This window comes from Podarcis raffonei, chromosome 11 (genome assembly GCF_027172205.1).
Source record: "Podarcis raffonei isolate rPodRaf1 chromosome 11, rPodRaf1.pri, whole genome shotgun sequence".
Taxonomy (NCBI): Eukaryota; Metazoa; Chordata; class Lepidosauria; order Squamata; family Lacertidae; genus Podarcis; species Podarcis raffonei.
Window position 1 is genome coordinate 36490628 of NC_070612.1, and position 24693 is coordinate 36515320.

The 24693-nt window shown below is 41.2% G+C and overlaps 1 protein-coding gene across 10 annotated transcripts in view; it reads right to left on the minus strand.

Annotated features, from left to right (window-relative positions):
* FAM172A (family with sequence similarity 172 member A) overlaps positions 1-18841 on the minus strand; it is a 238723-nt gene extending 219882 nt beyond the window's left edge. The window contains exons 1-4 of one of the 10 annotated variants that reach the window (XM_053408778.1): positions 18555-18835; positions 14227-14350; positions 11634-11735; positions 5455-5555 (exon numbers count right to left, since the gene is read on the minus strand). In XM_053408778.1, coding sequence (XP_053264753.1) covers positions 5455-5555; positions 11634-11735; positions 14227-14332 — 309 coding nt within the window. In that variant the 5' untranslated portion in view covers positions 14333-14350; positions 18555-18835. Of the gene's footprint in view, positions 1-5454; positions 5556-7833; positions 8007-11633; positions 11738-14144; positions 14351-18554 lie in introns of those variants that run through there. The other 9 variants (XM_053408786.1, XM_053408780.1, XM_053408777.1 and 6 more) reach the window with 9 other exon arrangements.
* Positions 18842-24693: the final 5852 nt, after the last annotated feature.

The following is a 24693-nucleotide window of genomic DNA, read 5'->3' on the forward strand; positions in this document are numbered from 1 at the left end:
TAAGCCTGACACCCAAAAGTCAGCTAAAATGCATAGTGTTGAATCCAAAGTAGCATTACATCACTGTCCTGTCAGTGGAAGGATTTCCTCTAATACAATGGGAATTCTGCCCTCTTCCTTTCCCACACACCCTAAACATCTTATAGGGGTTCCAGCAATGCTTTGGAGCAGATGTGGGGAGTGTGTGGTGCACCTATAGGGAAAGGAGACGGGGGAGTCCTGTTGCACAAGCAGAAATCCTTGCACTAACAGGATACATTAGTTGAATACTGTTGAAGGGTACCCTGAAAGGCAGCAGCCACCTCTGATATCCAAGCCTGATATATAAGGTACCCCTGCCCGTACGGGCCAGTCTTGACAGACTCTAGGGTTGTGCGCTCATCTCACTCTAGAGGCCGGGAGCCAGCGCTGTCCGCAGACACTTCCGGGTCACGTGGCCAGCGTGACAAGCTGCATCTGGCGAGCCAGCGCAGCACACGGAACGCCGTTTACCTTCCCGCTGGTAAGCGGTACCTATTTATCTACTTGCACCTGGGGGTGCTTTTGAACTGCTAGGTTGGCAGGCGCTGGGACCGAACGATTCAAACCGCCGACCATGCGATCGGCAAGTCCTAGGCGCTGAGGTTTTACCCACAGCGCCACCCGCGTCCCCTAAGCCTGATATATAGATGTTATCATTTAGAGAACTTTCTATGGATCCAAGAGATTTTAATTAGGCATGTGATCTGTACAGTATGTTAGAAGTAAACTGCTTAGAGCCCCTAATGTGGTCATTAACCCAATTAGATTTAAAGCTTCAGCATGATATAGACTATAATAATAAACTACTTAAGTATTTTCTCCTTTGGGAAGAGGGGTGGGACCTAAACTGAATGTAGCAGCAGCTGTACAGGTATAAACACAAATATGCTTTTTCAATGCTTAAAAACAAAACAAATGAATTTGTGGCATACAACTGTCAACTCGTTATTTTTTTCTACTTTACTCTGTCAGTGTGTGGTACTTGGCAAAAATGCAGAATGAATATCATTAGACTGCCCTGCGCCAGTCTCAAGTGGTAAAGCTGACCTAAGGCTTGATACTGCTGTTGCTGTATGCTTGGGTTGAATGAGATTTATTTTGACTCTGAAATGACAAACCTGCCAGTAAGTAACAAGAAGAGATGCTAAAGAAGCTTTTGACATGCAACACTTGGACTCAGTCTTACTATGCACTGTGGCCAACGAAAATCTATCCTAAAATATCTTAAAATATGGTTTAACATAGGCTTTTCTCGACTAATCATAGATAATGTTATCTATGGTTTATCCAGGTTCAAACAACATAGCATTCTGCAGTTAATCTAAAATGGAAGCAAAACTTTTGAAACTCTTCTTTGTGGCAACACCAAAGGCGGAGGGCAGACCCTACAAGCGTCCCTATTTTCCAGGGCCAGTCTTGGATTTACAGAAGCCATCCCAGTTTCTGATTTGATCCCACTTTTCCTTAGGACATCCCTATTTTCATCGGAGAAGTGTTGGTGGGTATGGGAGGGGGAGCACATGAAGGCAAGGCTCACTGCAGCTCATTCTTCTAACACAAAACTATGGGTTTGTATTACATTCAAACCTTTCCTGTGTACTATTACTGAGATTGCCATACATTCCCTCATGCCATTTTAATCTCGGTGGCTGCTGTTTTGTTGAGTCAGTGAAATATACAGCATGGTGATGCTAGGATATCCCTGGCCTAGAGTGGGGAGAAAAGCTGAAATGGGGATGCTTCTTTTCAGTGACAGTCTCTTGTTTTTCCTAATGTGTAGTTCTACCCTCAACCATCTCACTCAAGGTGATCAAAAATGCTCTCATCTTACAAGCAGTACTATCAAGATATTTTATGCAAACATATTCTACAATATCATCTTAATTGGATCCAGTATATTTTATTTCTGTCAGGCCTCCTTATATAGTAACTATTTTGAAAAAATAAACGTCAAACAGTACAAGAACCCTAGCAGAGCTTTGGGTAGCCAAACTCAAGCACACTCTTTCCTTCCAACCACTCCGTCACCCCCATTCCACAGCTAGCTCTGTACCATCTGCAGCCAGATGCCTCTGCTCCCAGGCAATCCTAGAGCTATGTAAGCTTCAGCTGCCGCTACAGCAATAGTGCCTTATTTAAATTGTTAATTTTTTAGCAAGCTACTAAATTATGCTGAATAATACATAACAGAGTTTGAAACCTGTAGTTTTGAAAATCTTATAGCTCACTCACATGCTAACAAATTTAATGAGATAAACAAGAGGCACATCCATACTCCAAAGCTAAGTTTAGTACCTCATCTCAGAGACCCATTGTAAACAATACACTTGAGTCTAGCATCCCAGAGGCACAACAATATTTTAAAAAGCAAGGTATTATGCATCTTGAATGTAAATGTTACTGTCCATTCTTCTGAAAAATATACCTCCATCTGTGCTTTCTTGGCATGTTTCCCTGGAAGCAGGAGAGAAATACTTGGCACTGATTAATGTCATTATGCCATTTTAAGTTATATATATGTGTAATGGGAATTGGGGGTTGCTCGTGCGTAAGTTGCCGCCACTCTCGGCGAGGTTGCCTGGATAAACCTTCCCCTGGCTGGACAGTCCTGATTCCACGTCTGTCTCAGTCACTGGCAGAATCCGTCAGTGGGCGTTTCCTGAACTTCTTCCAACATAAAAGTTCCTTGACGGATAGTCTCCGCCTAGCCTCCCTGCGCGGAAGTCTTCTGCGCAGGGTGGGTGTGGGCAGTGGAGGACCCGTACTCTCCCCGCTGGTCTCTGGCGAAGAGTCCTGGAGCCAACTCTCCGAAGCCCGCCTCTGCCCGCCTTTCTCCCTGGTGTAACGCTGATTTCCTTCCCCGGTCGCTGAGTCCCCTCCTTTCCTGCTGGGACCTTCTCCGACATCGCTTCGGAGCCCTTCCTCCACTCCTGGCTGCGATGGCAGTTCCCTGACAATATGCTTCTGCTTGTGGACTAATTTTCATTCTCCCCACCTTGCTTCCCCTCTCTTTTAAGATAGTTACAATTTAAACTATTTAATGTTTCTTGGCATCTCAGTTAATAGTCTTTACTGGATACTAAAATGAAATCACAGGGCATCCTATTATAGTCACGATCTTAAGTCCCAAACATGCCATTGAAGAGGGAACACGTGTCTGCCAATGCCTTTCTAGTGCACACAAGAGGACCCAAACTGACAGAAACAACTGGAGACTTTTCTTTCTGCTCTATGTGCTCCAAGCAGGTCCTCCTTGCTCTCTGGCCTGTGCATAAGGTTTAGATGTGCCCCCTATCTCCTCTGAGTGGACATCCTCCTTTCACTTCTCAATAGCAATTCAGACAAGGGGAGGCATGGGGGCCAGCATGGCACAGATCCTCATGATTCCTAAAAGGCATGTCCTCCAAACCATCATCAAATTAAAGCTGACATTGCTTTCTGTGAATTGCACTAGATAAAAACCATTTTCAGTGCTTCCCAGAACGCGACAACAGAAAAACATGGATCCAGCACGCAGATCCTCATGATTGTTAAAAGGAATTCCCTGAAAACAACCATCAAATAACTGATCACTGTGTCCATACAGATAAAGATGCATGAGACTGTGTGCCTGAGTTCCATGTTTTTATGCCATAATGGGTCCAGTAAGCACCAGATTGATGTACAGTGGTACCTCAGGTTAAGTACTTAATTCATTCCAGAGGTCCTGAAACTGTTCTTAACCTGAAGCACCACTTTAGCTCATGGGGCCTCCTGCTGCCGCTGCGCCGCCGGAGCACGGTTTCTGTTCTCATCCTGAAGCAAAGTTTTTAACCTGAAGCACTATTTCTGGGTTAGTGAAGTCTGTAACCTGAAGCATATGTAACCTGAAACGTATGTAACTTGAGGTACCACTATAATCCTGACTGCTAATAATCCAAGCTTCTCATATAACCACTTCTAGATGCACTATTTTCAGAGATTCTACAATACTGCAGAATGTTAACATATTGAAGATTGTAAGCCCAACTGAGCAGCAGTATAGGGCTGCCATACATCCAGAATTTCCAGCACATAGCTGGAAATTCAACGTCCAGGCAGAAATCACTGAAATGTATTTTTCATTAAAAATAGCTCAAAAACTTTTTTGTCCAGACTTTCCTTTTTGAAACCCTAAATAATACTTTAATACTGTTAAAATCAGTGTTCTAACCCCTTGCCTAATGTATTCGAACATTTCATGTATGCTTTTTAACAAACACAGCACACTAAATAAAGGCCTCTGCTAGTCCTCTCAAATTTTGGATGAAACTGCAAAAGCAAATGTAAGCAGAGAATACACAGACACATAAAGGTTAAGAAGTTTCAAAACATCATTCATGAGACATGAGATCAAACCAAGGAAAAACAAAAAAAAACAAATCAGAAACTTGGCAACATCTTGCTATCCTGGATCTTGAATTATAGGTTTTCTTGCTACACCTTTTGTATAGCAGGAAGTCTGATACATTTTTTAAAATAAAATAATAAAAAAGACAAAATGAAAGTTAGTTTTTTTTTGAAAATACTAAGATAATACTACCTGTATAACATGTTGCTCAAAATAGAGCAAATGCTGTGTTATAAAAATCTGAGGTTAATTATGTATTAATTATGTTAATTATGTAACTACACAAAGCAAGCAGCATGCTATCCAAGATGAATTAAATTTTGAACAGAAAAAATAAATTATGAAAATATTATCAGTTCACAAGAAAACTTAGTATTCAATGATTATGGTATGTGTTTACTGTTCATTTGTTTGGAATTCTACACAAATAAGACTTAGGAATAGCTGCAAGGTATCATACTGAAATGGACAACTCCACCTTATACATACTTGTAGGTATCTTGTTGCAAGCACAGGGCAAGCGTTCCTAAAGGACAATCAATAAAGGACAGGACATTTTTTCTTGCTTATCAGATATACTCAGCTAGGTAACTGCCCATACCACATTGTATGGTTGCTACACATTTAGAGCAGGACAGCTATGTTCCCGATGGGTCAGTTTACCTCTGCTTACAAGGCCATTTATTTCCATCATTTCCTTCAATTTAAAATGCAGTGGAACCTCAGTTCCCAAACACCTCCGTTGTGGTACGTTTCGGTTTTCGAACGCCAAAAACCTGGAAATAAATGCTTCCATTTTCAAACGTTTTTCAGAACCTGAACATGCGAGACGGCTTCTACTGAGTGCAAGAAGCTCTTGCAACCAAGGGGAAGCTACGGCTTGGTTTTCGCATGTTTCAGAAGCTGAACGGGCTTCCGGAACAGATTTCATTCGAGAACCAAGGTACCACTATACTGAACTTTCCCCTCTCACTCATTTAACCAAGTACAATGTTAATATGCTACACAACAAATATAAACACAAATGTATACACAGCTGTATATTGCTTGTATATAATATATACCTCTCCAAGAGCTTCATAGCGCTTTTGGTTCCATCTGTGCAAATCTTCACGGTAGTTAAAAACAAATGGCTCTCCCGTTTTTATATGTCTTAACTGTCCCTCTACAAAAGAAACAATATTAGATTCAGAACATGAGTTTTAGAAGTGGAGAGAATAGTTCACTGTGGAAAAATAAAACTGTTCACTGTGTAGAAGTATTCATGGGTTGAATGCTGAAAACCAAGAGCAAAAAGACTTCCCCATCTCCTCCTCTTCTAGAAAAGCCACTCCTGATAGCTGAGGGACCTTTCAGAAGGACCTGGGATGGGACATGAGTGAGTGCTGGGCAAAGGGTAACCAGGAAAATCTGACCAAACTACCTTGCAGAATACGGGTCGAGAAGCTGAGGAGGGTACAGGAAATTCCCTACAGTGAGCACCCTTCCAATTCTCAGAATCTAATTCTATGAGGACATTCAAAGAACATGGGCAATACTATAATAAGCACACATTTCTAGATCAGATTCACAGCAGGTATAGGAAGACCCAGAGAAAATGAAATGCTTTACAAAAAAACCCCAGCATTTATTTTTCTGTGCTCCTACATATTTGACCGAAGCTGAATTTCACATATAAGATTTGATAATTAAGGAAGCCATCCTAATCCAAATCTGAATAGCATGTACCATGCTAATATTGAACACTGTGGATCTCAGACTATAGGGCAATGTTCACAATGCTATTGTATCAATTAGCAATGTGTATAGCTTATACTAATGTTTTCCTACATCTTTGTATCTTAAAAAATGTGTAAAGCAGCTAGACAAAAAAGTAACTTAACTGACACACTGCATTTAAATGGGAAAACAAGTACAGGTGAAATCTAAGCAGTCTCAAAATATGGGAATACTATAATTACATTAACTTTGTGCAAACCATAACTATTTTCATGCATTACTGTTCTCTTCAGATGGTACCTAATTACTGATAATATCAAAGTAGGTTAATACATGACAAGATAAGTTCAAAGATCAAAGGAAATGCAAAAATAGTAGAGAGCAGAAATGCTAGAAACTGCCAAATGTTTTCTCTGAAAAACATTTTAGTCACAATTAAATTTGAAAGAAAAAAGATTATTAAAATAGTATCTAAGACTTATTACTCCAAATCCTGAAATATCTAAATGTAAAAGCAGGGTTTAAATTACTAGAAATTATCTTAATGGGAAAGATAAAGGTTAATTATTTTTTTCTTTGCCCCAGCAAAGACAGCTTTGTACATGAAAGTCTTTTTTATTATTTGCTTGGAAAAGTCTTGAAGCCTCAAAATAAGTGAGAACTTTGTGTTATCTGCAGTATCTCTGCCTGTGAATATACTAATTACTAGTGTGAATAGAGAGAAATCAAAGTACCGTATTTTTCGTCCCATAGGACGCACCTAGTTTTTTGGGGGGGAAATAAAGGAAATTTCCCCCCCTTTATTTCCCCCCAAAAAAGCAGGTCGGAGAAACCGAACCAGGTCGAGGAACAGCGGGATGGCGGCGCTGCGCCTCCCTGCTGTCCCCCGAGCTTGTGGGGCTGGCCGATGTCTGCCCAGCGCGAGGGGCGCTCTGATTCAGGGCGCCCCGCCCACCGGGCGGCAGGCTGCTATCCGCAGCGTGGGGAGCCCTGTGGGGAACTCCTGCAGGGATTCCCACGCTGCGGATGTATGCCCAGCACGAGGGGCGCTCTGATTCAGGGCGCCCCGCCCGTCGGGCGGCAGGCTACTATCCGCAGCGTGGGGAGCCCTGCGGGGAACTCCTGCAGGGCTCTCCACGCTGCGGATGTGTTCCCGAAGCACCGGGCGCCCTGAAAGCAGAGCGCCCGACGCTCCGGGAAGCAGGCTGCTATCCGCAGCCTAGACATCCCTGCGGGACCTCCCACAGGGCTGCCTACACTGCGGATGTGTTCCCGAAGCGCCGGGCGCCCTGAAAGCAGACCGCCCGACACTCCGGGAAGCACGCTGCTATCCGCAGCCTAGACATCCCTGCGGGACCTCCCACAGGGCTGCCTAGGCTGTGGATGTGTTCCCAAAGCGCCGGGCGCTCTGCTTTCAGGGCGCCCGACGCTCCGGGAAGCAGGCTGCTATCCGCAGCCTAGGCATCCCTGCGGGACCTCCCACAGGGCTGCCTAGGCTGCGGATGTCTTCCTGAAGCCTGGAGAGTGAGAGGGGTCGGTGCGCACCGACCCCTCCCGCTCTCCAAGCTTCAGCGAAAGCCTGCATTCGCCCCATAGGACGCACCCAGATTTCCCCTTCATTTTTGGAGGGGAAAAAGTGCGTCCTATAGGGCGAAAAATACGGTAGTTTTCTTTCTCAGCACTGTCATTACCTCAGTTTCAGTGTACCTTTCCCAATTACTAACCTCCAGGGGGAATGATCCTCCCCAACTTCATATCCAATATCTCAGGTCACATTACCACTTTCTTCATGGCATATCATACTCTATGCTTCGTCCAAGGCTTCTAATTTTTTTAATTCTACACTCAGTTTCTATGCTCATTTTTAAGGCTGGTTATTGGTGAAGTTCCTCTCTCCCTAAGGAAATCACAGCATATTGTCTAGTAAGAATTGTAGTGTATTTTCAAGTTCTTTTAAGCATCACTGAAACATTACTTACTAAAATTTCATTATTGCTTTGCAAATCAGAATAAGACACACCCCTTTCCTCCAAATACAGAAACATAATCAATAGTCAAAATGCATTAGTGCACACATGAAAAATTCCAGCCAAATATGCCAATTTGATGGCAGTAGGAACAGGGATGTGTTCACTTGTCCTTAACAATTCTACTCAAAGTCTACATCATATATTCAGATTCAATTTCAAGTCATCTTAGCAATCAGACCTACACTATTAAATGTGCACTCTAGAAAGGAAACAGTAGAGATTGTACTGCTCTAAAAATAAGAAGCTGAAAAGTAAAAGTTGAACCACTCCTTTCAAATAGCATCACTTTCATGACACTTTTGGTTTCTAAGTACCTTCCTATGAAAGTCATCAGGGTATTAAAAAGCTAAGTGTTGCATAAATGACTACATTTAAAGAAAAGCTTTTCCCCATAAAATTGGAAGGTATGAGACAATATTAAGAAGCTCAAGGTTTTGGGTTGTTTTCTTATTCAGAATATAGGAACTACCTTCGTGTCAAGAGTAATACACATCTTTCAGTATGCTGTCTCTTACAAGCCACATGTTTTAGGGCCAACCCCCCCCCCATGTTATGGTTGTAGACAGCCTTTATTTCTATGACTTATCAGGACACTCAACTCAGTGATAGCCAGCTGGATAGCAATGGTTATGACAGATTTTTATTTCACATGTAGCATTAAGATTTCTAGGGAGAAAGCTGCAGCTCTCTTGTCAGATTTCTGCTTTGCAATATCCCCCAAGGATATCAAGACATGTGCTTTGTACAAGGCTGCTTATGGAAGGTGTAGAAGCTTCAGCTGGTATGGCCTAACCCCAGAAAGAATTGGATTTGTGGGTGTACATCAATAGTCCATTTTTACACTTCCTGTTGTTATCTGACTACAACTCAAAATACAAATTTTGAACCTGAATGGCATGGAATTTACTTAATTTACATACTGCACATTTCCTATACTTACTCCCTTCCACTTTGGAACCTCATACAAAGTGCTCCATATATTTGCTGCTTATAGAAGCTCAGGGCCAAACTATTAAAAACATTTTTAACTACCATCTTAGAATAGGCTAACTCTCTTCCTTTACAAAAAGCAGCTTCATACACTCACCACCTGGATGTGGACTACTTGGAAAAGTAATTTAAACCCTCCCCAAAGGTACTTCTTTGCTGGCTTTCAATGACAGATAGAAACTAATACTGCGTAGTGGAATCTTATTATATTTACGATGAAATGACCTAGTGGGTTCCACAGTGATTATTTCCTAGTAAATGTGTATAGCATTTCAGCCTTCCTCTTGGAACTTGCTTACTGCATCAAATCTCAAGTCCTGAAACAGATGCAATACCAGAGATTAAAAATAAATATATACAGAGGTGCTTTTAAACTAGCTTAAGGACAGGACAGGACAAGCTTAAGGCAGGCCCCTTTGGTATACACAGCCTTAGAAGGTATGCAGTGTTTCCTAGTATGGTAGGGAATGAAGAAGGGGCTTTTTCTGCCAAGGCCAGAGCTTCACAGGCTTACCCTTTTAGGGCTTGTCTGAGACTTTAGTCTCCTAATTAATTGACCATTAGGAATCCAAAAAAGCCCATTTGGACATCTGCTTAACAACCTATTAAGTCAAAGATAAGTTATACAGAAGGCAGAAGACTCTTTTTATAGGGTGGTAAGAGTCTTTTGGATTAGTTCAGTGACTATACAATTCTCCCAGGCTTAAGGCTGAGGAACTTTCCCGAGCCAGGCCCTTGGGCATGAACTGCACAATTCCACTTCAAAGTTGGGCAACTTACGGTTGACAAAATCAAAGCCTTAATTAATTTCCCAAACAAAAGTAATTAAAAAAGGGTTTTTTTAATTCAGTAAAAAGTTATTGGTTGTGTTTTGTACTTTTAAATGTAAATTTAAACCATGGACAAATTATAAACTTGTTGAACATGGCCACACAACAGCTCAATTTAAGCAGCTAAAACATAGTTGAACCCTTGCAAGACTACATGCGTCTTGTCTAAGGTGACAATCTTGCCTTTTACAGTGTTCCAAAAATCTGGCTTCCATATGAGATCTATACAAAGTATGATGAAAACCACTTAAGATTTTCCCTCCAGGGGCAACTCTGAGACTTACATGCTTTGTATTCTTAAAGAGTAAGCAGCAGCATAAATTGCCATTACTCCAACCATCTTCTAATAGCACAAGAATTTTGTTGCAAACAAAAAATCTCTTAACTTGTGGAATGCTCTCCCCAGGGAGGTTCAGCTGGTGCCTTCATTATACACCTTTAGACGCCAAGCAAAAATGTTCTTCAACCAGGCTTTTTACTGATTAACATCCTATACCCTTTTAAATGCGTTTGTGGAAAGGTGTGCAGGGATGGGATATATTAATTTGTGGGCCCCCCTATTTTATTATTTTGTGTTTTTATCTTATATTTTTATGCTGTGGACCACCCTGAGATCTACAGATAAAGGCCTATATACAAACTTAATAAAATAAACAAATAAATAAATTACTTCCAAAAGCTTCTTCATTTATTTCCAGTAAGCAATTGCATGCATGCAAAGCTATACATAGGTCAGGTTCATGGAAACTCTGGAAACAATTCTCATCAACTAGATTTGCTTTGAGCTATGTTTGAGATCACAACTGCTATGACAGCACAATATCCTGATTCCAAATATATTGCATAGTAATATATAGTAAATAATGATGATGATGATGATGGATTTGTTATTATTTCCCCCACTATGTTTCCAGCTGTTCTTATTTTAAATGTAAGTCACCTTGAGCCCGTCATGGAAAAATGTGGGGTATAAATATATAAGAACAACAACAAACACTGAAGTTAAGCAGGCTACCTACAAACTAACATGCTAGAAAAGTGTTTCCCAAAGTGGGTGGTACCACCCCCTGGGGGCCAATGAGATTACTTACGGGGTACTAGTAGGCAAGAGGATGGCAGGGAGGCGCTCAGTGTGCAAATGAATATCACTTGGGAAAGCTGATATCACTAGATCAAGTTAATCAATTTTATTGAATTAGAATTTTGAGTAAATGTGAAATTACTTGTTACCGTATTGCTTTTATTGTGCTATTATCTTTCTTAATGGGTCGTGAAAACCACTATTCTGAATAAGGCTTTTGATAGTGTTCAGTAGGGGGCACTGATGATGAGTTTACAGAACCAAGAGGGCAGTGGCCTGAAAAAGCTTGGGAACCATTGCCTTGGAAAAAACTGAACAAAAATTTTCAATGAGGCACCACTACCATTCTGAGCAACTGTGTTCCTATGTTTAGAATGGCCCAAGGAAAAACTACAGCAACATAAAATGTGTTATTTGTGATCAGATGAAAACAGGATGTGTTTGAATATTTGTGACTATTACTTTAGTTGCATTGTTTAAAACAGTTGTACAAAGAAATCAGACTCAAACAGCAAGCAATGAATCAAAGTTCTGGGGGGAAATATTAATATTCAATCACTTCTAAATGAGTTCTTACAGCATTCATTACTTACTTTCATTAAAAGCATATTCAAATCCTTCAAGTGTATCAGGAAACTCAAGAGGTGGCTCATCTTTTTTCATCAGTTCATCCAAGTCTATTCTAGACAACAAATCTGAAAAAGGGTGGGGAAGAAATTTGTCTTTCTGTAGACTGCAAATTCAGTTAATTACTCGCCCTTCTTCTTTTTTAAGTGTCTTTTTTAAAAAATGTATTCTAGAATACACTGAACAAGTTTTTATTTGGATTTCAGTACTCCTTTGAATAACAGATAATATTAGATTAAGCTGGACAGTTATTAATCCATCCCAATGACAGGTTTCTGCATACATAGATCATTTGATCATAACAAGAGGAACCAGCAGCAAAGTGTTGCAGTGTATCATCATGCCCAACTTCAGGTTTTCCCCCAAGATCAGTTGTTACCGCCCTCTTCTTTCTCAGTTGACTCATTTTGGCTCCATATCTGCCAACACTCAACCACAAAGTTTGCTATTGGAGGGAGTGATAATACAAGAGTAACTGAAACAATGTGAAGGCTGCCAGAGACAACAATGAAGTACTTTTGAATGAAACTTACTTAGAAACTGTCCAGCTTTTCATTTCTACTTTGCTTGTAATTTCAAAATCAAGGCAGTACAGTCTTCTACATTGCCAAAGGGCATATGGTAACACATCTGAAATGTTTTCCGAGGAATCTGTTATTTTGGGGGGAAAGCAGCAGAGGTTTCCTCACTCCTATTTACAGAGTGATGCTACCCCAAACTAATCCTTACTGGGAAGAAAAAGGATCAGTCACTATAAAATTTTGCTTTGCTGTGGAAAGCACATGGAACATAGTGAATTTATGCCAGTGGAAAGTATTGTTGGCATAACCACTAATCTGGAAGGACGTTGTCAGAGCAAACAGAAACATGTGAAGTTAGTAATGTAGCAGGGGGTGATGGCTTAGCTCAGATCTGATCATCAAACAAAGTGTTAGTCCTACACACCAAAATGGCAAAAATACGCAGCCCACTTAGTAAGTAGAAGGCCCACATGAATAATCCAGAGGTCTACATGCTGAACCCATACACTAAGCTATAATTTGCTGTTCTTATACACAGTGGGCCATGGAAGCATCTAATGTGGGTGGGAACACAGTGGGCTCTTCCTAGGAGTGTGTTTCAGCATTCACTTGGGGAGAAGGCTTTGACCAGGTTGTTGGAAAGCACTGGGCAATTTCTGCAGTCACACTTCTGAATAGTTGTCTTCTGTATAGGTGTCTTCTGTATAGCTGTATTATCAGATATTACCAGTCACAATATTGTGATTGATAGGTGACAGTGGAGTTGCAAAGGATGAGGTTTAAGCAATAGCCAATCACTCTGTACTGTTTTGTTTCCGTTAGTTTTGCTTTGCTTTTTGCACCAGTGCTGAATAGAATTTCACGTACACTATGCAATCACGAGTATGGCTTATTTGTAACAAGATATTTGGGGCAGGGAGGGAGAGAAAAGCATTTGCTTTTCACTATTGCATGTCAGGATGGCCCACACACTTTTCATTTCCATAGCATATGTAACAGGAAACATGGAGAATATTGGTCCCATGCTGACTAAAGTAAAACATGTTCAATATGACTTGGATTCATTGATAAAATGCATCCAGAATGACACACACATTGTCAGTGTCAGGATGTGCATCCATTTACTCCAGATGTTCATGTAGAGAACCTATATTAACACGGGTAATATCACAAGTCAAGAAATTGAATCTAGAGAACTTTGCTCATGCAAGGATGGACACATATTCCCACCCCCCCTTCTCACATTTCTCCATGCTATTATAATCTGAAACCAGTTTTGTTATGGCATTATTGTAAACTTACAGACTCTGGGTGACAGTTAGCTAAGTTTTGCTCAGAACAGACCCACTGGAATTAATAAACATGACTACGGTCAATTAGTTTCATTTGGTCTACTCTGAGTAAAACCTAGTTGAATACCACTCATTACTTTTTCAGCAGAAATCTGTCTGCAGTATTATTCTGATGTCCACATTAACAAGGTGCCACCAAGTGCATCAAGGGTCCCTGCTTCAACCTGGCACCTTGTAGAGATCCCATTTCACCTCTAATATGGCCCAAATACCTTTGTGCCATCTTACTTCATCTCTGGATATGCCTGACTACAATGCACATCACTGAATCTAGGCTCTAAGAGTTTTGCAGCAATGTGAACTGGGTGTAACAATATTATTTAAAACACTGTTTTAAAGAAATATTTTACTCATCATTTGGAAAATAGAATATTGTATACAACATTGTATTTTAGTTTCCCCAGATTTCCCAGTTTTTCCATTTCAGGATTTGGCAGGAAAGACTAGGGGGGGCGTTGTTCCCATCTCTGTATACAGGTAACAGCATTCCCACTGTGTGTATTGGCTTCCTTTTCCAGAGAAAGAAAAAAGAAACCTAGACAGGCAGTGGTAAGAAATCTATAACAGCTGAGAATGTGGGTTGCACTCATTTGCACTTGCTCACCTGTTTCACTAATCACACAATTATAGTTCATCAGAGCAAAGTCTACGGAGTGCCTATGGAGAAGTTCCAAATTAATTTGTACCCTTTAATGCTGTAGTCTTCTCTTTTTCATCAGGACCTCCCTGTTGAAGCTGTGCCATGCTTATCCAAATTCTCAGCCAGATTAAAATAATGGAGGGAACATGCATCAATCTTGGGAGGATGAGCTGAAAAATTAAAGAAAGTTCAGAATTTGCAGTCAGTTTGGTTCCACTTCAGAATGTTTCCTGAAAATGATCAGCAGTGTAAAACTGTATTTAATTTAATTTATTGTATGTCACCTAAGGTACTCTACCTTGCAGTCTCTAAAATAGCCAAAACAAAAAACAACAGAACAATATTTCTAATATGAAACAATCCCCAAGTTAAAACCAATTACAGAAACCATCGCAACAAAAAACCCAGTAATAATTCCAACACAGCAAAGCACAAACAGGAAAATGATCAGCCAAAGGTAATTTTCAACAGCCAGGCCTTTACCAGCAACTTGCAAACATACAGTGACAGGACTTGGCACAAATTGTTTGGCAAGGCATTCCACAGGATAGGCACCACCTAAAAGAATAACCAAGCTCTGGTTGTCATTAGCTGTACAGTGGTACCTCGGGTTACATACGCTTCAGGTTGCATACACTTCAGGTTATAGACTCCGCTAACCCAGAAATAGTACCTCGGGTTAAGAACTTAATTCGTTCTGGAGGTCCGTTCTTAACCTGAAAGCACCACTTTAGCTAATGGGGCCTTCTGCTGCCACCGGAGCACGATTTCTGTTCTTATCCTGAAGCAAAGTTCTTAACCCGAGGTACTATTTCTGGGTTAGTGGTGTCTGTAACCTGAAGCGTCTGTAACCCGAGGTACCACTGTACCTTATAAGAGAGATCTGAAGAAAAGCCTCAGATGATGATCAAAGCATGCTGAAAGTAACATAAGGGGAAAGATGTCCAAGTCCCAAGATGTTTTGCTTTAAAGTTTAATACCAGTACCTTGAATTGAACCCTGAAACAAACTACCAGCTAATATAAGTGATGGGAAATCCACTATATGGCAATTAAAGCACCTAGCAACCATCAGTAACCTAGATGTAGCATTTTGTACAAATTGCAATTTCCAAGAGAGTCTGTAAATCCAAACTGAAATCAGATGGTCTCACCACCAGTAGTACTTCTGTTTTGTCTAGATTAAGATGCAGCTTACTTCACCTTTTCCAGGCTTTCACATCTACCAACTGCCTCTTTAGAATCAAGTGAAAATTAGAGAGCTGGGTGTCATAAGCATCATGATGAGATTGTATTCAAATCTCTAGACCTTTTCTTGTAGCATGGGCACAAAACTTAACCATAACCTTGCCAAACCCCATAAACCAAAGGGAACAGCAGCCATTCCCCAGCAGCTATCATCTGAGTCCTATCTGCAGGAATGAGCAAGTACACATCAACACTGTACTCCAATTCCCTTCCCTTCAAGATGGTCTAGAAGGATACTAGAGTCAGTTGAAGATTCAAGAAAATAGAGTCACATTTCCTTTATCCATCTCCTGGCACAGAACATAACCAAAGGTGATCAAGAAAGTTTCTATGCCTAACTCAAGTCACAAACCAGACTGAAAGCAATCTAGATAATCTGTTTTATCCAGAAGTTCTTGGAGCCACTCCATAAAAGCTAAGATACTTTTTTTAATTGAGAAAAAGATACAATATTATCTGCAAGCTGAGCAGGATGGCACCTTCCAATGGAACAGAATGTGCCTGTGCTCTAAGAGCAATGTCTTAACCGAATAGGAATGATTGTGATGCCATGCATATATACCTAGCCCCAAGTCTGCAGCATTTTGATTCTCTTCCTGCAATAATCCCCAGCTCATATCCTTAATCTTGCTCACCCTTTAAACCTGCATTCATCCCGCACCTTTTGGCCAGCTTCTTCTGTAAGAATTTCCATTTACAGCCACTTTCTTCTAACCTTATTTTTCCATCTTTTACCCACTCCCACTCTTCCTTGACTCTGTCCATCTCCAGTCCCACAATATTCGTGACACAAAGATGTAGTGCTCTCCCCTTCTGGCCATAGCTGACTGTGCTAGGCCTCAACACTCAGTTAGCTAAAGCTTGAGATCCTATAGCAGAGCAGGATTATGATGATCAACATTAGCTTCAGAATTTGCACCCTAGCCTTCCACATTTTTGTCTCAACTATATCAGCTCCTTTTCCAACCTTTAAATTCTTTCTCATTCATCCAATTTGTGGGCCTCCCACAGCACACTTTTCAATGTGCAATTCACACATTAAGTAGACCTACAGGGTATTTCTTCTAGGATATTGACAGAAATTTTCACCTTTAGGTCCCTAAATTTCAGCCACTAACCACATACCATTTTCCTTCGGGAAACAAAAAACCATTTGTAGCTTAAAATGAATTTTGTCCTTGGGGTGTGTGTTTACTACACCAGTCAATGTTAGCAGATTGGGGTAGTAAAACACCCAATTGTTTTGTCATAGGTCAGGGAAAGGTTAAGAAAATGTGTTGTGTGCCAATAGATTAGAAGAAACCTTATTCCTCTAACCCAGGGCAGTTTTCTTGCAGTTTTCTTAATGGGGTCAGAAAAATACACCACAAAACAGTTAATATTAGCTTGCTTTTATTGCAACTGTGATTTTATATTTTATACTTTTAATTTTATCTTATTAGTCAGTTGACCATTATAAATACCTGACTTGCTTTCAAGTGTCTGCACTATTTTAGTTAATAACTTGACATTCCCTCTGAACAGACAGCAGTTAAGCATGTATACAAACTCTTTGACATCAAACAATGTAAATGCAATGAACTTGAGTGAGGGAGCTCAGATGCAGTAGGCAGCAATATATTAAAAGGTAACAGCTGCTAGTAAATACTGATATTAATACCTCAACCTTGCAAATAATGTAATTAATTTTACTGATTTAATCTAGCATGGTCCAGACTGTTTAAAACGTTGATCTCATTTCTTGTGAGTTTTGCGTTTATGCTGCACACCAGTTTGAAATCTGATATAATGAAGGGCATATGTGTGTGTGTATGCAAAAACAATGACCAAGTGCAGCATTTATTTTATGCAAGCCTGCCTGAGTGCATTTCTCAGCCTCAATTTTCTGTGGCAAGTCCAGACATCTGTGAAATATACTTCACAGCCCTGGCATACAAGCCCCCCCCCCCATGTTCTACAGGACTGTTATTTGTTGCTCAGACTCCTGTTTCAAGTCTCTAACCTTTTAAGTCAGCTTTGCAATGCCTCTACATTTCTGGCCACAGCCTTTCCAAAAGCTAGCACTCTTTGCCACCCCCCCAAAAAAAGTCAAGACTGTGGGAAACACAAAAGACCTGCAACTCACATGTTGCTAGGCAATATTACATAACCTACCCGAACCAGCTAGAAAATTTTGGACAGAGCTCAAACTCTAGCAATCAGAAACGTACCAGGTGAACGTTTTAATTTCATTTATACTATAATTATTTATGTTTTTACATGCAAGCCAAGTTTGGGAAAAGAAGTAAAAGATGACTCAGCATTTACATACTGTCAGGTGAAAAAAGGGATTCCCATGGGGGAAGGATATAGTGTGGGGAATCCGGATGCTGCCTGGTAAAAGTGACAACAGCAAAACATCACAGCGCAGCGAGATCCTGATTGTTATGCATACATTTAAGGCACTCGGCTGAGCAGCAAACACGAACTATATGCCAAATGTGAAGAGGAACGCATTTTTTAAAAAGAGGCCAGTGACAGGCTCCTGCCATCCCGCTCCCTCCCTCTTCCCGGGGCCAAGGTCCTGGCGATCTTTTTTTTCCTGAGCGACAAGTCCAATTTTCCCCGCCCCCAGAGCAGAGCGCCAGAGCCAGGAAACAACGTGGGCGAAGCAGCTTGAAAGGAAAAGGGACTCCTGTGATTTCTGACGCGGCGGCCACCTTGTACTTCCTGGTCGCACCAGCCAACCAGGAGGAAGAACAAGAGCGAGGGCAGCTACCGCTCAAAGGCAGCGGCGCTCCGCCCGAGGTGGACACGCGAGCTGCCGCCACCTCAGAGGCGGGAAGGGAAGAGGACGGTGCCCCCGCCACCTGTGGTCACGTCAGTCGCAGCTCGCTCCCTCGGCTGAAGGCCACGCAGCCCGCGGCGGAAGGGAGGCGGCCAGGAGCGGGGAGAAGGCGGCTTCCCCTCCGCCGCCTCCACCCGTCAGTCCTATCTCTTTCACACACGGACACAAGCACAACACCTGAGGGAGGGGGGGGTGAGGTGAGCCTCTGCCATTCTCCTCAGCGGGGTGGGGGGGGGAGGGAGCGAGGGAAGGGGGCGGCCGTTGGCGCGCGCAAACCTCGGCGCAACGGCTGCAACGTACCTGCTGCCGCCCTTCCCGGTGAAGGGGAGGGGAGGGGGCGTGGCCAAGGCTTGTTACCGGGAGACGCGCCGCCGCTTCTCGCCTCACTGTTTTGTAATGGGGGGGAGGGAGGGTTGTCCCGCCCTCGCTTGCTTGCTTTGCCTTCCCCCTTTTTCCCGCCCTTTCCTTTCCCCTCAGCTCCACAGACGAGAGGCGAATTTCTAGAGTTCCACTTCCGGGCCCGGGGTGACGTCACACACAACCCGCGCGCAATCGAACTAAGGGACAAAAGGAAGGCGGGGGAGGGGCTTCCTTCCTGCCCGCCCGCCCGCTTCCTGCGCTCAGAGAAGTCGCTGTCAAGTCCGGATCGAGAGAGAGCGCGCCGAGGCTTCAGCGAGATAATGCGCTGGGTCAACAGTGAGCATGCGCAGGTCCCTCGGAGTCTGCTCAGTAAGAGCCGGCGAAGCCGCCCGTAGCTTCTCTTCTGCCCTCAGTTGATGAAGGAAGTTCCACAGTACGATTAGCCAAGGCAATCAGATCCGTTGCTTGAAGCCCCAAACCTGCCTGGATGCATTTTGGCTTGCCTGCTGATGAAAGTGACCGTGTGGTGATTGATAATATCGTCATCCCTAAGTAATAGCAGTTGCCAGGACATTGTCCTGTTCGCCTACATTGTTTCATCCTTATTTTGGACATTGTGGTAGATTGCAATGTTTAGCTGGTGATGTATTGCGATGTTAAAAACTAGGTATCACCCAGCTTTCACACATGTCGTGATTAGCGATATATTGCCAGGTCAAATGTTATGAAACAGTTATCGCAATGCGAACTTCAAACCAATATATTCCCCAGTCCTAGCAACTACTGTGGAAAAGTAGTGATTTCCATGTAAGGGATTGAAAATAAATCTGCCAACATCATAATGTCATCTATAGTGAGACCACACATAGAATGTTGTGTACAGTTCTGGCTGCCTCACTGCAAAAAGGATGTAGAACTGGAAAAGTTTCAGAAAAGGGCAACCAAAACAATCAAGGGTTTGAAACAACTACATTTCAGGCTCTTTAGTTTAGAAAAATGGTGAGTAAGGGGTGGGGAGGGAGATGATAGTGTATAAAATTATGCATGATGTGAAGAAAGTGGCTAAATAAAAGTTTTTATCTCCTGTAATACTAGAATTCATGGCCATCCAATGAAGTTGAATGTTTGAAGATTCAAGACACTAAAAAGCATTTCACACAATTCATATTGAAAGACGTTAAAAAGCGATGTCCTATATTCACTATCAGAGGCAATATGTCTCTATATACCAGATGCTGGGAATCACAAATGGGGCAAGTGTGGTTGGTCAAGTGTGAGAACAGGATGCTGAATTAGATGGCTCCAGCAGACCTCTTCTTTTGTTGCCCCAGAAACAATGCACCTCCCCTTTACCCTTGAAGGAGATACCTGAGGTGGTAATGTAGCATTGCAGTGTTACTTCTTCTGCCAAAATGTACTCTCCTGCTGGACAGTGGGAAATTGGCCCACTGTTGAGTCCTTTGCCAGGCTTTGGGGCTCAGTAAGTGTCTGGCGTTGAAGCCCTTGCCTGTGAGTCCCTACCTGTGATCATTTGTTGTTCCTGACCAAGTAAGGCTGCTTCCCAAACAGTGGTCCATAACCTACCAATGGGCCTTGGGCCACTTTCAGGTAGGCATCAGTGCCACAGCCTACCCAGTGTCTCCTCACTTGCAGGCCCACCCCCTAGATGTGCCATAACCTTTTGGTAGGGCCAATGCCAGCTAGATGGTGAACCAAGTAGTGGATGGGGAGGGAAACACCTGACACTGAAGTCATGCAGTTAATTAAATAATTTTCTTCATATTCAGTCTTAGCCTGGTGAAGCAAAAGATGTCACTGTGAATTCTTCCCAATGGGCCAGACTAAATTATACTAATAACTTTATTAGTTAAAGATGTGGCAAGCTAGAGAGTAATCTAACACACATACATATTCACACTGTAATATGGATTTGGAGATGCCAAAATAAATAATCTACCTTTTGCTATGCATACCCTATGGATTTTTCTTTATTCTCCTTGTACATTGCTGATCTGTGGGCTAAAAATAAGTTCAGTGCAACTTGGATTTGATGTGTGCTTTGAGTTAAGTGACTGATTTTATAGACTTAGAAATCCGGTGCTCCACTTGATACGTATAAGCAGGTAACAGAACATATAGAACTGATGTCATGGGAACTTCTGAAGTTTATTCAAAGGAATACCTTATTTAATTTCAATGACATACGGGACATCTTTGGGGGAGGAGTTGATGAAAACTACATTGCCCTAAAGCAAGTCACTTTAGCATAATAACCCATTTGGTTTTGGGACAGTGTGTTCCACATGATTTCTAAAATTCTGAATATTACAGGCTTGACCTTATTTCAAGGAGCAAAGAAAGAAATTTAAGGCATTAATAATCCATTTCCTTGTAGCAGCTTGATGGAGATTGCCTTCTTATGGAGAAGGGATCATTTGCTAACTTTGGGAAACTGGTACAATAGGGTTTAGAAGGTTACACTTGTAGACGAACTAGCACAAGATGGTACAGTGCTCAGAGGCAGCATTACTGGAGATAAATGTTATTATCAACTGTTTCCCTTGATTTCTTTCATTAATTCCTCACCAGAACATAGGCCAACTTCTTTTTGTTATCCTGAACCTTATCTTGATATTTCAGATTTTCTTTCTTTATATATCATGTCATTGACTCCCTCCAAGGTTTAAAGAAGGCTGTTGTTAACTTTGCAAGTCTGCTGATGTAATCAATCCTTTATGCTTGGCATTTATTGATATATTCTTTCCAAAGTGTGTAACAAGGACTCATTGTTCATTTATGTATTCCCCCCCCTTGATACAATGTTTGGAATGTTTGGATAAGTTTAATGTTTTGTCTGTAGTTGTGTGTGTGGTTACTTGCCTAGCTGACACTCCCATACTCCTCCTTTTCTCCAGTCTCCAGTTCCCCTTTATGGGGAAGGCTTGCAGCTCAGCAGTAGAGTATTTGCTTTGCATGGGGTTTTTATTTTATTTTACAACTTATCTGGATGAAGACATAGCTGAATTCATAATGACCAAGTAGCTAAGGGCATACCTCAATCTGTCCTTGTCTTCTGGATGATTCCAAACCATTTAAAATATTATATCTTTGCTCTTCTGAATTACATGCTTTAAAAAAAGTTATTTTCGTTATCTTCAAAGATAATAGATTTTTTAAAAGAATAAAATACAAAGAGCATGAAGAACAAGGGTTGTACCACCAGTCATGAAAAAATGAAGGGCACTGATATTTTAATAATATCAAGCATAATCTATCTGAATGACAGGAAATGACATGTGATAGTCCCAGGGCAATCTGGGTACCACTTAACTTCATCAACCAATGCCAATCTCCTGGAAGTCTTTGTAGGGAAATGTTATTTCCTGCCTTCTTTTGAATTTTAACAGGGGAAGAGTTGTAGCTGATCTCCCAAAGTGTATTATTCAAAACATGTTGGAATTATCACACTTCTTTCCTTATTTGTTCAGGTTTTTTTTATGCAGGATATTAACCCTGCACTTGTGTGGCTTTCCATATATTCTTTTTGTCAGTAAGAAAAAGCAGCTGCTGGGTGATCCTCTAAAGTGGGATTGCATGTGGATGCTAGATGACTATTAAAATCAAACAAGGCAGGTCTTGCAAGCAGTAGTTAAATCACCAGTAGGTTCGGTTAAAGCTGTAATATTCCCATTGCCTTAGGAGTGCATGTGTAATTGCACCAGTGTTCTTGAAGTCTGATCATGCAAGACAAAGAATGCCCTCAGCTTTCAGTTATGCACTTGGTTGCAACTAGCACTTTGCAGGCAGCGATCACATTTCCCAGAATTAGGTTCTCAGCCTCCATGTGTCATGATAATGTTTGTATGGGATGGATTTTCATTTGCACTCAGTACTTGATCTGTGCCCAAAAGGGCTATTTCTTTGTTCACATTGAAGTGCAGACTGCCAAGAGAACATAAAATAATCTTTTCGAATTCAGGAACAGCTCATTTATTTTGGGTTCAATATTATTCTGTCAAGAATAAAAGGGAAATAAATATCCACATTAATTTTGCATTTACTAAAAAAATATTAAAGGGTTGTTTCCCACATTACAAATTTTGACACTAGGGGGCTCCCCACAAGTCATTTTGAGATAATGTATTTGAATCACTTTGAAGTATTAAATTGCGGTATATAAATACTATGCGCTTCTGTTGTTATGACTGCTGCTATTATGCCTTTAAAAAGTAATGTGATAGAGCTGACTACACATAGCTGGATTTCAGAAAGACGAGTACTGCAAGTTCTGGAACCAACTCAACATGAACAATACAGTTCTCAAAACTAATGAGATGTAACCCAGCATTTCTATGTAAGATTTTCAGGAAATGACATCTTAGAAATTACAAACAGTATATTTTGTCTTGTGCATTTTAATCCTCAGAGGAAACAGCACAACTATATGAACTACGCATGTCAAAGGTTTTGATCAAACTCTTCCTTCTTTTGTACTCAGCTATTTTCCATGGCCCTGTGGTTTTTCTATCTAGCTCAGCCTTTGGAATACTGATGATGTAGGGTTGTCATATCTGGACACAAAAGTTGTTGAGCCTTTTTTTTAGTTTAGCCTGAGGTTGTTGAGCTTTTTCTTTTGTAAAAAGGAAATTCACCAAATTCTACACGCAAATTCCATATGCCCAGATTTTCTATGGTAACCAAAACATTGTTCTGTTCTAGGTATATGTGTGTATCTAATCAACCCCAGTGGAGGCTGGTCTGCTGTGTCTATTGGGATCCAACCTTCCTACTGAAAATGTCAAGCAATTTTTAAAAAAATCCTCAAATTTTCAAAGCCACACTTTCCTGTCCCACACACATTTTATATTTCCTTGAATTTAAGAGGCATTTCTATTAATCTCCTGATCACGCTGACCAATCAGCTCTCCGAGCCACTCAGCCAGTCGTAACAGTATAGCTATGGCAATGAGGTCTCTCCCATCTGTCTCTAAACAGAAAAATCATGTGACTGATAGGGCTGCTGGAAAGTCAGCCCTGGTAGGAAATCTCTTACTCCATCTGTTGTTTTGAGGCCTGTTCAGTACAGCCACAAGCAGTTATATGAGGATTTAGGGCAGCTTCAAAACAGTCCTATGTGATAGGCTAATGCTATCAGAACCATATGTTAGTTCTGAGCATGCTCAGAGCTGTTTCCTTGAAGGCTACAGAAGCAATAAGGAGTGTTTACTAACTGGAGGAACATTTGTTTGTTTGTTTGTTTGTTTGTTTGTTTGTTTAATATTCATTTTGTGACCTTGCTAGAGAGCAGGAGTAAGTGACCAACAGCAAGTCTTAAGTCTGTAATTAATATCTATTTTTTACTTAATCATTTTGTGATTATTTTTTTGAACTGGGAAATTGGAAGAAGTAGTAGAGGATGGAAATATGTGTTGTAACTGACCCTGTTTCAATATTATTCTGTCAAGAATAAAAGGGAAATAAATATCCACATTAATTTTGCGTTTACTAAAAAAATGTTAAAGGGTTGCTTTACCAATTTTGACATTTTCCCTACATTCACTTAATAAAAGCTGCAGCAGCTGCTAGGTGCACAGGGTAATTTTAAAACAAATTTCTGTGGATTTAAATAAATTCTAGATCAATTGGGTGGCGGACATGCAAAGCAATCAAAGATGTGTCTATTGGAACGAATAATTGTTTTTTGCATGACTGTAATTTCCCAAATTTTGGAAATATTTCTATGGTGAGGTACTTCTGAGATCTCAGTTTCCAAGGAATTTTAGTTGCCCATGATATGTTAAAGGGCCATCTGTAAAAGCCAGTGCACAGGCTCTGAATAGGACAAATGGAGAAAAAGCAATAATCGGGCTCTACGTTGGATGAAACATGATTACATGCATTGAAGGACCTGTGCAAGCAGTAAACAACCTGTCTTAAAATAGTTGGTATACTGCAATCATGTTGCTAAAATCTGCCACATCATAGCACAAGAGGTGGCACAAGACACTGCATCTATGCACTGCAGTATCACCAGAGTGACAGTGTTGTCCTGTTCATGCTCCATTTTGTTTTCTGAAAA